The 13832-nt window shown below is 43.5% G+C and overlaps 1 protein-coding gene across 4 annotated transcripts in view; it reads left to right on the forward strand.

The window, feature by feature from the left end:
- The window catches only part of LOC143332724 (cell adhesion molecule DSCAM-like), a 98201-nt gene that overhangs the window by 56832 nt on the left and 27537 nt on the right, over positions 1-13832 (forward strand). For 3 of the 4 annotated variants that reach the window (XM_076750482.1, XM_076750480.1, XM_076750481.1), the window contains exons 4-10: positions 5357-5503; positions 6342-6620; positions 6868-7143; positions 7605-7901; positions 9222-9497; positions 10709-10987; positions 11285-11404. In XM_076750482.1, coding sequence (XP_076606597.1) covers positions 5357-5503; positions 6342-6620; positions 6868-7143; positions 7605-7901; positions 9222-9497; positions 10709-10987; positions 11285-11404 — 1674 coding nt within the window. Of the gene's footprint in view, positions 1-5356; positions 5504-6341; positions 6621-6867; positions 7144-7604; positions 7902-9221; positions 9498-10708; positions 10988-11284; positions 11405-13832 lie in introns of those variants that run through there. The other variant, XM_076750483.1, reaches the window with a different exon arrangement.

The following is a 13832-nucleotide window of genomic DNA, read 5'->3' on the forward strand; positions in this document are numbered from 1 at the left end:
TCTTCATTACTTGCTAAATTTTAATCTTACCAAATGGGAAATAAATTTGGCAGTGCCTTTCAGAGAGGGAGGGATGCAAGAAATCATTTGGTGAAATGTTAAATGTTCTTACATAAAGAAAATAAATCCTTTTAACACATATCATCTGCCTGTCACATTCCTATTTGTATTTGTTTCACCATGTGGTCACAATAACAGAAATAACCTCACTGCAAATCTAAGCTTTGACTATTTTATGTTGAAATCAATACAGTACAGCATTGAGCAAAACATACTACTTTTGTTGTAGGAAATGCAACTCTGCAACACCTTTGCCATAATCTACACTCTCCAACCACCTCACTAAGATATTCTCCAAGACACACTCTGCTTTTTGTTCAGCTGATTAATTACAGTCCTCCAGCACAAATCTGGCTTACATGTTCAGTTGTTAGGTTCAATTTAAAAGACATTGTTAAGGCACATTTTCAAAAGGAATTATTTGAAGTGGAAAGCACAAGCTTATCTACCCAATCACCTCACACAAGCTCTCTTTCTTCTTATTTGCCACCTCAAGACGACTTTGTAAAATCAATTCTCGATGCAGATAGGTGTTGGTTTGTTAGTGTGCAGCTGTACAAGCAGCAGGGATTGTCTTTTTTGTCAAGCTGTATGACTTTGAGTGGCCAAGGTTACAGTGACACCGTAGGCCCCGGCTGTCTCCAGGGACCTCACTGCACTTGCTAATACACTCCAAGACAGTTGCACAGTGGGGACACTGCCAGCAGAGTGATGAGGAAGCAATTTTTATCTGCACTGTTTAGCTGACTCCACGGGTTTCCCGTAAGTGGCGTCCAGACTGTTGGTGTTGATAGGTCAGACCATTCAAAGTTCTTCAGTCAGAGGATTGCAGGTTCTTCAAGGTCATAAGAGAAAATAATAATGTTTTTTCAGTTAACAAACGGAGACAGGGATGTGGCAGTGGGATCCACAGCAATAGGCTATTCCCATGTTTTAACTGTATTTTCTTTGTTAAAATAGTACTTATAATAATAGTAATAGTGTAGTAATAATACTACAAAGACATGCACAGATGTAAGTCAAGCCAGTATTCACTGTCACGATATCTTTACATCATCATACACAGTACAGTACTTGCTTTTGCAACAGCATATTTGGTTGGAGGAAAACAGACACAGTGTAAGAAACGGAGACAGAGGTACTGGGTTCCTGTTCAGATCTGTCAGACAGACAGGGCTGACATTTTTTTTTTGATAATTGCTCTGCCTAGCCATGATCTTGAATTAGCATATGAAAGTTGTGTCTTTTTTTTTTTTTTCCTTCACTGGGAGCGCATAGCTGTAAGCTAATTTGTAAGTCATTTTAGATGACAGAGAGTGGTTGTATCCCAGAGGTGCTCTTTCCCTCTTGATCCTTTATTTTCTCTGTCTCTCTCTCTCTCCTGCTTGCTCTCACTATCTCTTCTCTCCCTCCTCCCATCTCATCTCCTCCGCTCATGTCTCAATTATAGAATATTGAAATGACTCAGGCAACTGAGGCAACTCTTACAGCTGTTTTGAGGCAGATGGTCGCCCAGCAAGTGTGGTTTAAAGTGCTCAACTATGTCTTCGTGTGTCACTGTGTTCCACCTTATTGGAAATCCTTCTCTCGTAGTCCCTGCCGGGGGTCAACGTTTGTGTCCACATTAACGACACATCCACACCAATGCAAGCAGTCCTTGGAGTGCAGCAGTAGTATTGTTGTATGGATTCAGCCTTTTCTTACTGTTACTATTATACAATATGTCTCACATGCAATTTAGTTTTCAGTGAAACACTGCAAGGCCTCCCAATTTGAATGAACAAAGACTCTACTTGCAGGCTCAGCGTGGCTTATATGGGGATTAATTGAAGCTATTGAGTGTGGATCCACAGAAAGGGACTTGTGTTTGTGGCACCTCCGATGCCAAAGCAGCTGGGCGGGCCGAAGAAGGGAAGAGTAGAAGACTGGTAGGCCAGCAAGCCACCTGTGGTGAAATGAAGCCATAGTTTCAGAAATATACACTAATGCACCCAGGTGTGGACACAAACGCATGCTCATATGACGAGCATGTTAACACGCGCAGTGCAAGAACAGTGCAGGCTGTCTCTCAGGCAGTGTTAGTATGCAGTAGGTGGAGCAGAGAGGAGCAGGGTAAAGCGTAGTGGAGCGCCTTCGATCGTTATTATTGACCATTCCTCCATGCAGCTGTATGCTGCATAAACACATTCACACTCACTTGCATGCACACACACACAGAAACACATGCGTTCACACACACAAAAGCTTTAATATGCAGACACACAAGCCAGTGGGATTTGAGATAACTGCAGTGGTACGAGAATAAACAGAAATGCCCTCAGCTTACAAGGACATGCACATATAATACAGCACTGTAGGCCTGCAGCTCTGTGTAAAACAATCAATTCTGTTTGTTGGGAGTGAGCACAAGCTGGTTCTGAGAAGAAAGGAATGGAGGGTAACTATGAATCAACAATGTGGCCACATACAATTGCCCTGGACATTTTTTTTTATATTGTAAATTAATACCAACCAACCGCCTTCTGCAGTGGTCCAAAAAATGTTTTTACTCACATTGTAATTTACTTCCTGCTGAATAGATGCTCAACTGTGACGTTCCCTAGAAGCTGTTCAAATTTTCTTTGAATTTTTCAGGAGTTTTGGTTCAAACCCTTGTGATGATGTATATTATTTATACAGTGGAGGCAAATTGGAAAAGAGTGCCAAGATACCTCTTTACTTTTTGCTACTTGTCCCATGTCAGTACACTAAATATGAAGCTGAAGGCAGGGGGCAGGTAGATTGGCTTAGAATAAATACTGAACGACAGTGGAAACAGCTAGCCTTACTTACTAATTAACACATTATATCTCATTTGTTTAATTTGGCCAAAAATCCAAAGTGAAAAAACATTAAGTTGTGGTTTGAGCCTCAGAGGTGCAGGTGGGCAAACTTTTTTCCTTTGGACAAAACCAGGCTATCCGTTTCGCCCCACTTCCTACATGTTTATCTCTTCTATCTCTTCTTCATCTCTTCTATTTCTTCTATTCTTGTAAGGAGCACCTGTAACAAAAACAATTTCCCCTGAGGATTGATAAAGTATTACTGATTCTGATTCTGATTGTTCCATTCTTAATGCTTAGCTAACTGTCTTCATGCTCTGTAAGTAGCATGCAGACATGTATCATTTTTTTCCATTTCTTAAAATGATATTGGAAACTGCAATGTTTCCAGTATAAAACATAGACTAACATCTGATTCTACTCAGTGAGAAATTCAGTTATAAACCACAGACAGTTCGCCGGTAGACAAGAGACAAGCACACATACACTCGTAAATGTGTGTGTGTGTGTGTGTGTGTGTGTGTGTCTGTTTTAACGTGCATTGAAAACACAGGCTTACTCCCCTTTCCCAACCCTGGCCTTTTGTTGCAGTGACAGGCAGTCTGTTCTAATGAAAGCTCCTCTCATTCATAAGCTTGCCTTGTCAACTTTTGATGCCAGACAACTTTCAGAGGGAAAGAGGGGGGAAGAAGATGGAAAAATGAGAAAGGAAAGACTGAAGAGGCAGCCTCTTCTTCCTCTTCTTTTGATATCTGCTTTCTCTGAATTGTTTCCGTCCTTGAAAATGAACTACATCTGCTGCCGGCAAAATTCAAATTTGATAATTCTCTATAGGCTTGTCTACGTGGTTATATGATTAAGGACTACAGACACACACGTATGGCTTGTACCACCTCTCCTGTCCCCCTCGTTTTACCACTGGTTGTCTGTCACAATAGAACATCCCGACCACGAGCGGAAAAACCCCTTCAGGATACCAAATCCATGGCCTCTCATTTCTAACTAGGTCATCACTTGCTTACAATAGCATCTTCACTACCCTCCTCTGTGTATTGCTCCCTCTTCTTCTCTGTTTTCTCCCCCCATTTTTCTCTGTCCTTTCATTCATCCCTTACTTATTGCACTGCTACTATAATCTGTAAATACACTCAAAGTCCTGTCGTTCACTCCATCCACTGTGTGCGACTGCAAGATCCTCAAAGATTCTTTCAAAAGATTTAGCTCATTTTGTGCCAAAAGAGTTCCTCTTTCTTAAGTGGCAGATCAGATTTTTTGTGATATTTAAAACAAATTCAGAGTGAACAAATGTCGTTTGATGATATTTGCCGTAATTAATGATTTTATTGTTGGGTTGTTGCAGACAACAACTTTAACACAATGATCATAGCTTGCGTCTTCAGTGCTCTTTATATTATTTTAGCATGCACTGCGCAAGGCCTGTACCAGTAGTATTAATCTGTGTTAAACTGTCCTGACAGGGCTAAATGAGAGTAATTCAACACCCCATAAAGTCTGCTTATGATATCTCTACCAATATTGCCAGAATCCCTCAATGTACGGCGGCCCCATTTGATCCCTGTCCCAGATTGGCTTCTCCATCATCTGTGACATGGAATACCCCGGCAGCCACCGGCTATAGCACACATCACTCCTCATAAACACTGACTACCTCTCTCTAGTTCCATGTGTTCACACAAATTAGCATAACATCAGCATGATATTAGCACATCCGACCTGCACAGCCATGCCTTATCAAAGCGCTCTGTGATCCCTGGCTCCCTGCGCTTTAGTCTGGAGCAGAGAAAGAAAGAGAAACTGAGAGAGAGAGAGAGAGAGAGAGAGACGGAGAGTTTCCCCCGAGAGAGAGAGAAAAGAGAGCGATGAGCTACATGATAACGAGCTGTGTTACTCCGCTACACAACACACAGCCTTGTCACAGTGCCTCAGAGCTGTGCTGAGCTAAATGGGCTCCAGCAGATGTTTGGTGACTACAATCACACAGAGCTGCGTGCCTCACTTGACTTGCAAATATTTGCTAAGAGACTTCAAAATTGGATTTTCTGTGTTTTCTTCTTTTAGAATGTGTAAGGTAGTGATTCTAGGTGTATACGAATGAACACACACACAATGCCCTCTTCCCACACTGTGTGACTGCAGAATATTACTTGTTGTAAAACGCTAGTTGTCCCCCGGGCTGAAATCCGGAGGCAGTGATCCTTTGTTTATTCCTTTCATGTGTCACATACAGTGTTCCAGACACCCCTAGATAGGTTTTGGCAAAAGGGGGGGGGGGCACTTACAGGTCACATGACGGGGGAATATTTGGTGCTGATTGGCCCACAGGCAGTTAGAATGCTCATAGGAGCTGTCTTTTTAAAATGTTACTTGGGTTTACCTGTGCTGTTACTGTTTACAATTGCACCATATGTCAGTGATGTACAGTGACTTAACGGCCTTTATTTATTTATTTCCAGTGTCACGGTTTCTCATCACATCCACGGGAGCTTTGTATATCCTGGATGTGCAAATGGAAGACGGGTTGTACAACTACAGGTGTATGACACGTCATCGGTACACAGGGGAGACCCGACAGAGCAATAGCGCCCGCCTCATTGTCTCAGGTAAGAGGAACTCCAAAATATTCATCCTTTCCACACTGGATGCTTTGGACTTTAACCTTTTAGGAAATGGATGATATTTATGCTGGACTATAAATGACACAGCACAAGTAAACAAACAAATGTGAACCATAAAAAAGACATCAACTATAAAAATCATGAAACCTAATTCTCATATTATTAATGTTTGTTTGTATTTCATTTAGTTTTGGGTATAACTGTTCATTTTGGTTGGTTTCAAAAATGATGTGTGCTAAATGACAGAGGACCATATGGAAATAAATTTGTACTTGTAAAAAAAAAGATGTAGATAATGTGAATAGAATAGAGAGTGACAGGAAGGAACACATGAATTAAAGAGGGGATGACATGTGATAAAGGTCATTAGATCTGTGAACACAGTTTCGGGACAGGACAGGCTTCAGGCTTCAGGACAGAAGATGCCCTCTCTTTCCTTAAACCATAAAGGGACACTCATGAATATCCTCTTACTCATCAGCAGCATTTCTACTCAACCCTTGAAAACATCTGTATAGTGTCTTCTGTGGCTCTGAGCTTTAAAATGTGGCCCTGATGGTGCCATCAAGGTTAGTTTGGATTGAGCCACCATGATAACCATGAGGCATTAGACACACACAATAGATATTTAAGACATATTAACCTTTGCCCGAAACCAGTATTATGAGGGTAAATAAAAACATTCAATTTCACATAACCATGCCTCTTCAAACCCCATGAGTGACATGATATATGTCAGGACTTGGGATTGAAAATTGTTCAGAAGAGATCAAACAACAAAAATAACTCAAACCCCTGACAATACCCTGTTTCGCACCTGCAGACCCCACCAACTCAGCACCCCACATCCTGGACAGCTTTGAGCGTCGTGAGGTGATGGCATCTCATCGAGTGGAGTTGCCCTGCAAGGCCTCTGGTCACCCCGCACCCAAATACCGCTGGCTAAAGGACAACCGGCCGCTGGAGCCCGACACACGCTTCAGGCAGAGTGTGACAGGCCTGCTGATAGAGAGAGCCCAGCCCAGCGACACAGGGACGTATGTGTGTGAGGTGTGGAACGGATATGGAAATGCTGAGGTGGTTGGCAGGCTGCAGGTAAAAGGTCAGTGCCCATGGGCTGGTGGTAAGTCATCAGGGTTGATTTTTATCAGTGGGATGATGCTTTAAAACAGGAACAAGCTAAGAATCAAAAGATGCTGCTTCAGATTTTTAGAGTGCTACATGTCATTTTGTCTTTTTTTTTTGGTAGTATTCTGATACTTTGGTAGAACTACAGAAAACAAAAAAGAGCAAATACTCCAGTCCTCCATTAAAAACAGCTGCTGATCTCTTACACTCCTAACCTACAGAGCCTCTGAAGGTCATGGTGAGCCCACGGAAGGTGAAGGGCAGCGTGGGAAGCCAGGTTTCACTGTCCTGCAGTGTGACCGGCTCTGAGGAGTACCAGTTGTCCTGGTACCGCAACGGAGAGCTCATCTACCCAAGTAACAGCGTTCGCATGACAGGCCAAAACAGGGAGAATCTGGTTATGGCTGGTATGGCCAAGAGTGATGGAGGAGCCTATCAGTGCTTTGCCAGACATGGCAAGATGTCCGCCCAGGACTTTGTTCAAGTCATACTGGAAGGTCAGAATTTATGAATGTATAATCTCATTGTTTATCTACAGGTATGTGTTTATGAACATGTGATTCCAATCTGTTTAAATCTAGACATGTATGTGATATTGAGTGCTGCAGTACAGCTTAGCTTTATTAGATTTTCTGAAAGAGGCTTGCTTACTGTCACACAAACTGAGTTGCTGCAGTGTCTGCCTCCCATGACCACACCACTATAAGAAGAGTATTGATAATCAATGAAGTTGTGGAGCCAGCGAAGGGACCTGTATTAATCTGCTTTACAGTCTGATTCTGCTTTTTATACAGCACGCATGAAAGTATTGCAATGAAAAAGCAAATTAGTTTTAATTTATGACTAGATTTTTATTAAAAGAAGGATCCAGATTTGTTTTTCTAATGATCTATTTTGATGCTTATAGCATATAATAATAAAATGCATCCTGTCCTGTGTATCTCCTTCCACTGCCCAGATGGCACCCCCAAGATTCTGGCTTCATTCAGTGAGAAGGTTTACAACATCAATGAGTTTGTGTCGCTGTCGTGCACGGTGAAGGGCACGCCAGAGCCCCGGGTAACGTGGACTTTGGATGACGAACCCGTGGTACGGGACAGCCGCCACCGCATCTCCCACTACACCAACACTGAGGGCCATGTGGTCAGCCACCTCAACATCAGCCAGACCCAGGTGCCTGACGGAGGGGTGTACCGCTGCATCTGCAACAACTCGGCCGGGACAGTTTCCTACCAGGCGCGAATAAACGTAAGAGGTGCTTGTCAGATCAACTCTTCCAACACACCATCACATACACACATGAGCATGTCTTGATTTATTCTGTTTTTATACATTTTTTAATTGGCCCAGATGTGCAGATGTTGAAAGAATGCCTGACTAAGTCTGCCAGAGGTTTTCATTTTTAGTCATCAAAAGTATTGCTAGTTTCTGTCACATTTAGAAATCTGATTTTGTAACTGCAGAATTACAGCCTTTCTACAGCCTCCTGTAGTAGCACCTCTGACCATCAGTTACTGGTGTCAGCATTAACTTTTCTAATGCCCTGCTTCCTAGCCAACACCTGCTGATAGCTTTATATTGGGATGACATTAGTGTGATTTACTGTTAGCTCCACTGTATGACTGTAGTGCTATCTGCTCTCCACAGGGACATGGTTAGCTGGATTGCAGTTGTCATGTAGTAGTAATACAGGGCTGTTCAGGCTTTCTGTGCTCGGTGCAAGGCTATTAGTATTTCTCTATTGCAGAGAGGGAAGTGCTTTCTGAACACTGATTGGTTTAATTTGATTGTGTTCATTCTTGCATGTTGTAAGGCTAAATAGGGCGATCCTCTAGCCCTTAAGCGAGGGCCATGGATGCCGAATGCAGCCAAGCAATGAAGATAAATCTCCACAGGTGCCATTGCGGAGAAAGTGTAATGACTGTTTCTCACATCGTTGGCTCCTTAATCGTGCTAAAGAGAGTAGCAACCCAGGATATGCTTGTGCTCAAAGTACACTACAGAGCCTAGTTAAACTGTCTTCTACAGCGCTTTAAAGAGAAGCCTAATAGTCCATTTCCCTGATAGACACTGAGCTATGGAAGCCTATTGGTTATTCTGTTGGTTTTTCACAAGTGTGCACGAAAGCCGGTAACATGAGTAATGGTTTTGATAATAGCTTCATGAGTGGAGAAAGGGAACATTCCACTCTAATGCTTGTCAGAGGCAATCACAGTCGGCACCAAAGAGGTGGGAGTGAAAGGTAATATTCACTACAGGCACAAATAGAAGGGTTCACGAGTCTCTGGTTTTGACAAGGCAAAAAGCACATTTGGTAAGAAGGAAATAGAGCAGAATGCATCCACTGGTAATGACTGAGCCTGATTTCCTCACTACAAGGATGTCTTAGTCAGGCAGTCTAAAACATCTAAATAAATCTTGGTAATGTTTTGATTTCTTTCTATTGGAATTAATCAAGGCATGTAAACTTTGTGGTGTCTTGAAAACACACACAACACAGCACAGCTATCTTTTATACCATTCCCCTGCCTCAAAATCATTTTAAGAGAGTTGTCTCTCCAATGTGTCCTTCAAGGGCCTGCCAGCATCAGACCAATGAAAAACCTCACTGCCATCGCTGGCCGGGACATGTACATCCACTGCCGTGTCATTGGCTACCCGTACTACTCCATCAAGTGGTACAAGGACTCCAATTTGCTGCCATACAACCACCGCCAGCGGGCCTTCGAGAACAATGGCACCCTGAAGCTGTTTGATGTGCAGAAGGATGTGGATGAAGGAGAATACACATGTAATGTGCTGGTGCAGCCTCAGCTCTCCACACACCAGAGCGTCTATGTTACTGTGAAAGGTATGAACCTCAGTCGTGTCTGTCTTCAGTCACAGTTCATGACAACACTGGATAGTAAGACTGGACTTTGTCTTTAGAAAAACAGCATAAGATTCGGTTGCTGTAGCTGTGTGTAATCATGGGCGCTCCATCAGAATTATTACCAATCTGAAGTGTCAAGTAAGCAGTTGTATTTGAAAAGTACAGTACATTCACACTGTATCCCAGTATTTATTGAGTACATTTACGGATACTCCATCATTATCTCTCAATCTGTGGATACTAAGACAGAATCATTTTATCAGTTTGCGCACTGACCTTGTGTCTTTCTATCTGCCGTACATACAACACATCATATTTAAAAGATACATTAAAGCATCACCGTAGTATCAACCTTCCTTTGTCACAGAAAACACAGATATGCAGAGGTATTTTTGTAGATCACAACCTGCAAAAAAAAACACGCTCATGTCACTGATAGCAAAGCACCATTTCCATCATCCTGGCCAGCTTATCTGGGGCGCATCTGAATATGCAGTGGCAGTGAGCTGAGCCAGATGATGATAACCTCAGATGGCTCTCTTTCTTCAATGACGCTGCATAATATGAAATGTCGGATGCCCCCCACCCCCCCACCCGTGGCGGGTCTTGACATGCTAAGGAGTGTGCGAGGGGGAAAATCACACAGTGTAGACAAAGCTATGCCGCCATTCCGCCTCGGCTAATTTGCCTCTTGGCTGCTTAGCATTCCACCGCTGCCGAGAGGGAATCCCCAGGAGCCTATTATGCCTATTTTGTTGTGAATTAAATAAGCGCTGAAGTGCCGCTTATTCCAGTGTTATTTTAAATCATTAATTTTCCAAAGCATCTGGTTCTCACGATGGCTACAATGTCCCTAGAGAGCAAAAGAGAGTGAGAGAGAATGCTATATGCATGTTGTTTGAGAGAGATTTTCAGCCGCTCTACATTGGGAGAGGTAATAAAATATTTCCCTCATTCCTGCAAAATCAAAGCATAATGTTTTAATATTAGGAACAAAGTGATGAAGAGAAAATTGTGATCTGTTGCTACTAGAATTCTATATAAAGTAGCTCAGCCCTGACGTATAAACCTGTTGTTTTTTGATAAACACCTGAGTTGTGACTGATTTTGAGCCACATTTGCTATCGTTGAATTTAAATTCTAATGAAAAGTTTTTGAGGTGAAAATGAATGTGCTTGTCTCTTCCCCAGTCCCACCTACCATCCAGCCATTTGAGTTCCCTCGGTTTTCTATCGGCCAGCGAGTCTTTATCCCTTGTGTAGTCATGTCTGGCGACCAACCCGTTTTCATCACCTGGCAGAAGGACGGTCGGTCAATCCCAGCCAGCCTGGGTGTCACCATAGACAACATAGATTTTACCAGCTCCCTACGTATCTCCAACCTCACGCTGATGCACAATGGCAACTACACCTGCATCGCACGCAACCAGGCTGCCGCTGTAGAGCACCAGAGCCAACTCATTGTCCGAGGTGAGGACAGGTTAAGACGGGTGAGAGAAGTTCGGTAGTGTTGATGAGAAGAATTGAAAGGGAAAGATTGGGGGTGTGATTTTACTGAAGAATGCTGTGAGTTACAAGCAGAGATCTTGATGACTGATAAGATACTGATCACTGTCAGTGTCATCAGATTTTCAAATGACTAGAAGTTGGTCACCCAGCTATTATTTTTAAGGTAATATTGTTCCTTGATTTTGACTTGATCTTTTTTCCCCAACTAAAATGAAAATTGCAATGAACCACAATGAGAAATTTCTGCTTGACTTGCAGTTCCTCCCAAATTTGTGGTGCAACCTAAGGACCAAGATGGCATCTACGGAAAGGCAGTGATACTAAACTGCTCAGCAGAAGGCTATCCTGTTCCTACCATACAGTGGGAGTACTCAAAAGGTAAACGCACAGCATGACACACACAGTAATATACATGTGCATAATCTTTTGACAGTCATGCTGAAATGTATGTTAGGATTTTTTGTCCTCAAGTAAGCTTAATCTCTGCAGTAGATGATCTTTTTGCAAAAGCCAGCACAACAGACAAAATGTCCACAGCCTTCGGGTTGAATGCATAATAACACCCACCTCAAGTCCAAACAACAACTAGCTACTATACTTAAACTATCTAATTGCATCTTGACACAATTTAAGTGTTTTTGAAAACATGAAGGATCAGTATTGATTGGAATGTCCATTGCTTTCATTCTTGTCAGTTCCAACATTGCTTAGTTATTAGGTAATAGGATGTGCAGTGAAGAGTGTGATAGTTTGGATGAGATGGTCAAGAACGCTGAGAAAGATCATCCTGCAGAGCCTCTGTAAATTTAGAAAGAGCAGTTTACAGACCCACAGCTTTGAAACATGAGTTTAAAAAGCAGTTTGTGACACATTGTACCCACAAAAATGTAGAAGGTGGGTTTTAGACTTGTGCATGCTCAAGTTTAAACTACAGTCATGATTATGTTATGCCCAGCACTAGTTTGAGTGCCATTGTTAACGTATTGCTAACCTTATACAGTGGTTAACTTATTGTTATTAACTTCAATGAATAATGTTAGCCTATCCTTTGTAGTACCCTGCGAACTAGAAACAACTTGGGCCAACTGACTAGCTTCAACATGAATTCATGAATTTTGTCAATAGCCAGGCAAAAGTTAAATCTCAGCAGCAAGGCAGGCAAGCGAGGCTGTACCAGAGGGCAGCCAGGGGTGCTGGGCAATGGGACTTCCACGTGACTAGGTAGGGGGGCCTCCACGGTACAGGGCTTCCCAGACTGTGGTTCCAGAGCAGGATCAGGCAGGGAACTGGCTGGTTCCATGGTAGCCAACTGGTCAACTCGCTGGAGGCTAGCATTCTGGAGGATGTCTGGCTCTAGAGCAGTGTTTCTCAATTCCAGTCCTCGGGCCCCCCTGCCCTGCATGTTTTAGATGTTTCCCTCCTCCACCACAGCTGATTCAAATGAGCGGCTCGTCATCAAGCTCTGCAGTGGCTTGATAATGAGCCACTCATTTGAATTGGAGCAGGAAATATCTAAAACATGCAGGGCAGGGGGGCCCGAGGACCGGAATTGAGAAACACTGCTCTAGAGCAAGGTCCAGCAGAATAGAGACCAGGGAGCTGGATGACAGGAGGTCTCACTTTCTTGTGGGGGTCATCTTCAGGGCTCTTAAGTCTCATGCACTGGGCTTGAGACACACGCATTTCAACCTGTTAACACGCTCACACGCCACACTTTGTATTTCTCACTCAGAGAAATTATCAGGATAGCGCCCACCAAGTTGTGTCGCTATTTTTTATAACAGTGGAACAGGTAGAGGAATTAGTGATGTGTCGGTCGCTAAGGAAACGGCTCTTAGAGCCAGATCTTTGAAGTGAACGATCGGAGGCAGGAGCCGGAGCGGGAGCCACTTTGTTTTTTTTTTCTCAACTTTTTTCTGTTCAAGCTGCACGTGATTGGTCAAGCTGAACTGAATAAATATTTTTGTTTGCACGAATTTAAGTGTCATTTATCAGATCAGAGCCCGCCGCCCCGCCAAATTCTCACTCTGAGCAAAACTTGAGAGCCCTGCATCTTAATAGGTCCCCCAGAAAGGAGACTCCGGGGAATCAGGCAGGAAGCTAGCCAATTCAGGAAGAGGAACTGGTGGGAGGCTGGCAAGCTTGTTGTTAGCTGACTCAGAAGTTGGAGCTGGTAGGAGATTAGCAGGCCAGTGGCCAGCCAAGTCAAGAACAGGCAGGAGACTAGCAAGCCGGTGGCTAGCTAACTCAGGAGCTGGAGCTGGCAGAGGGTTAGCCACCCGCAGAGAGTCTGGCTGGCTGTTAGTGGTCTGGGAGGTTGGCTTAGGTTAGGAAGCCTGCCGGCTCACGAACACATGCCTAACTGACGTCAGTGCTGGCTGGGAGCTAGCTTGCTGAAGGCTAGCAGACAATGATGCAGACTGGAGGCCAGTGGCCTGGATGCTGGCAGGCCAAAGTATAGACTGGATACTAGTGGGCTGGCTGCTAGCAAGCAGGAGTGAAGACTGGTTGCTATCAGGCTGGATGCTAGCTGGCGGAGGTGCAGACTGGAAGCTAGTAAACTCCGTTGGCAGGCTATCAGGCTCCATGCTAAACCCAGCATGAGAGCCACTGGAGGAAGCCAGACTGACCAGCATTGTCTTTCTAAGATTATCAGTCCCAGATAACAGCTAAGCTATGCCAGGAGCTTCAAAAAACTGGGGCTTATAGTAGATTGCTGCTTGGAAGAAGGTTATGGCACTCATTTTATCCTTAATGTCCATTGTACTGTTCAAACAAAAGGAGAATCTTCATGTCTGCTGGGTCC

This window comes from Chaetodon auriga, chromosome 15, assembly GCF_051107435.1.
Source record: "Chaetodon auriga isolate fChaAug3 chromosome 15, fChaAug3.hap1, whole genome shotgun sequence".
Lineage (NCBI taxonomy): Eukaryota > Metazoa > Chordata > Actinopteri > Chaetodontiformes > Chaetodontidae > Chaetodon > Chaetodon auriga.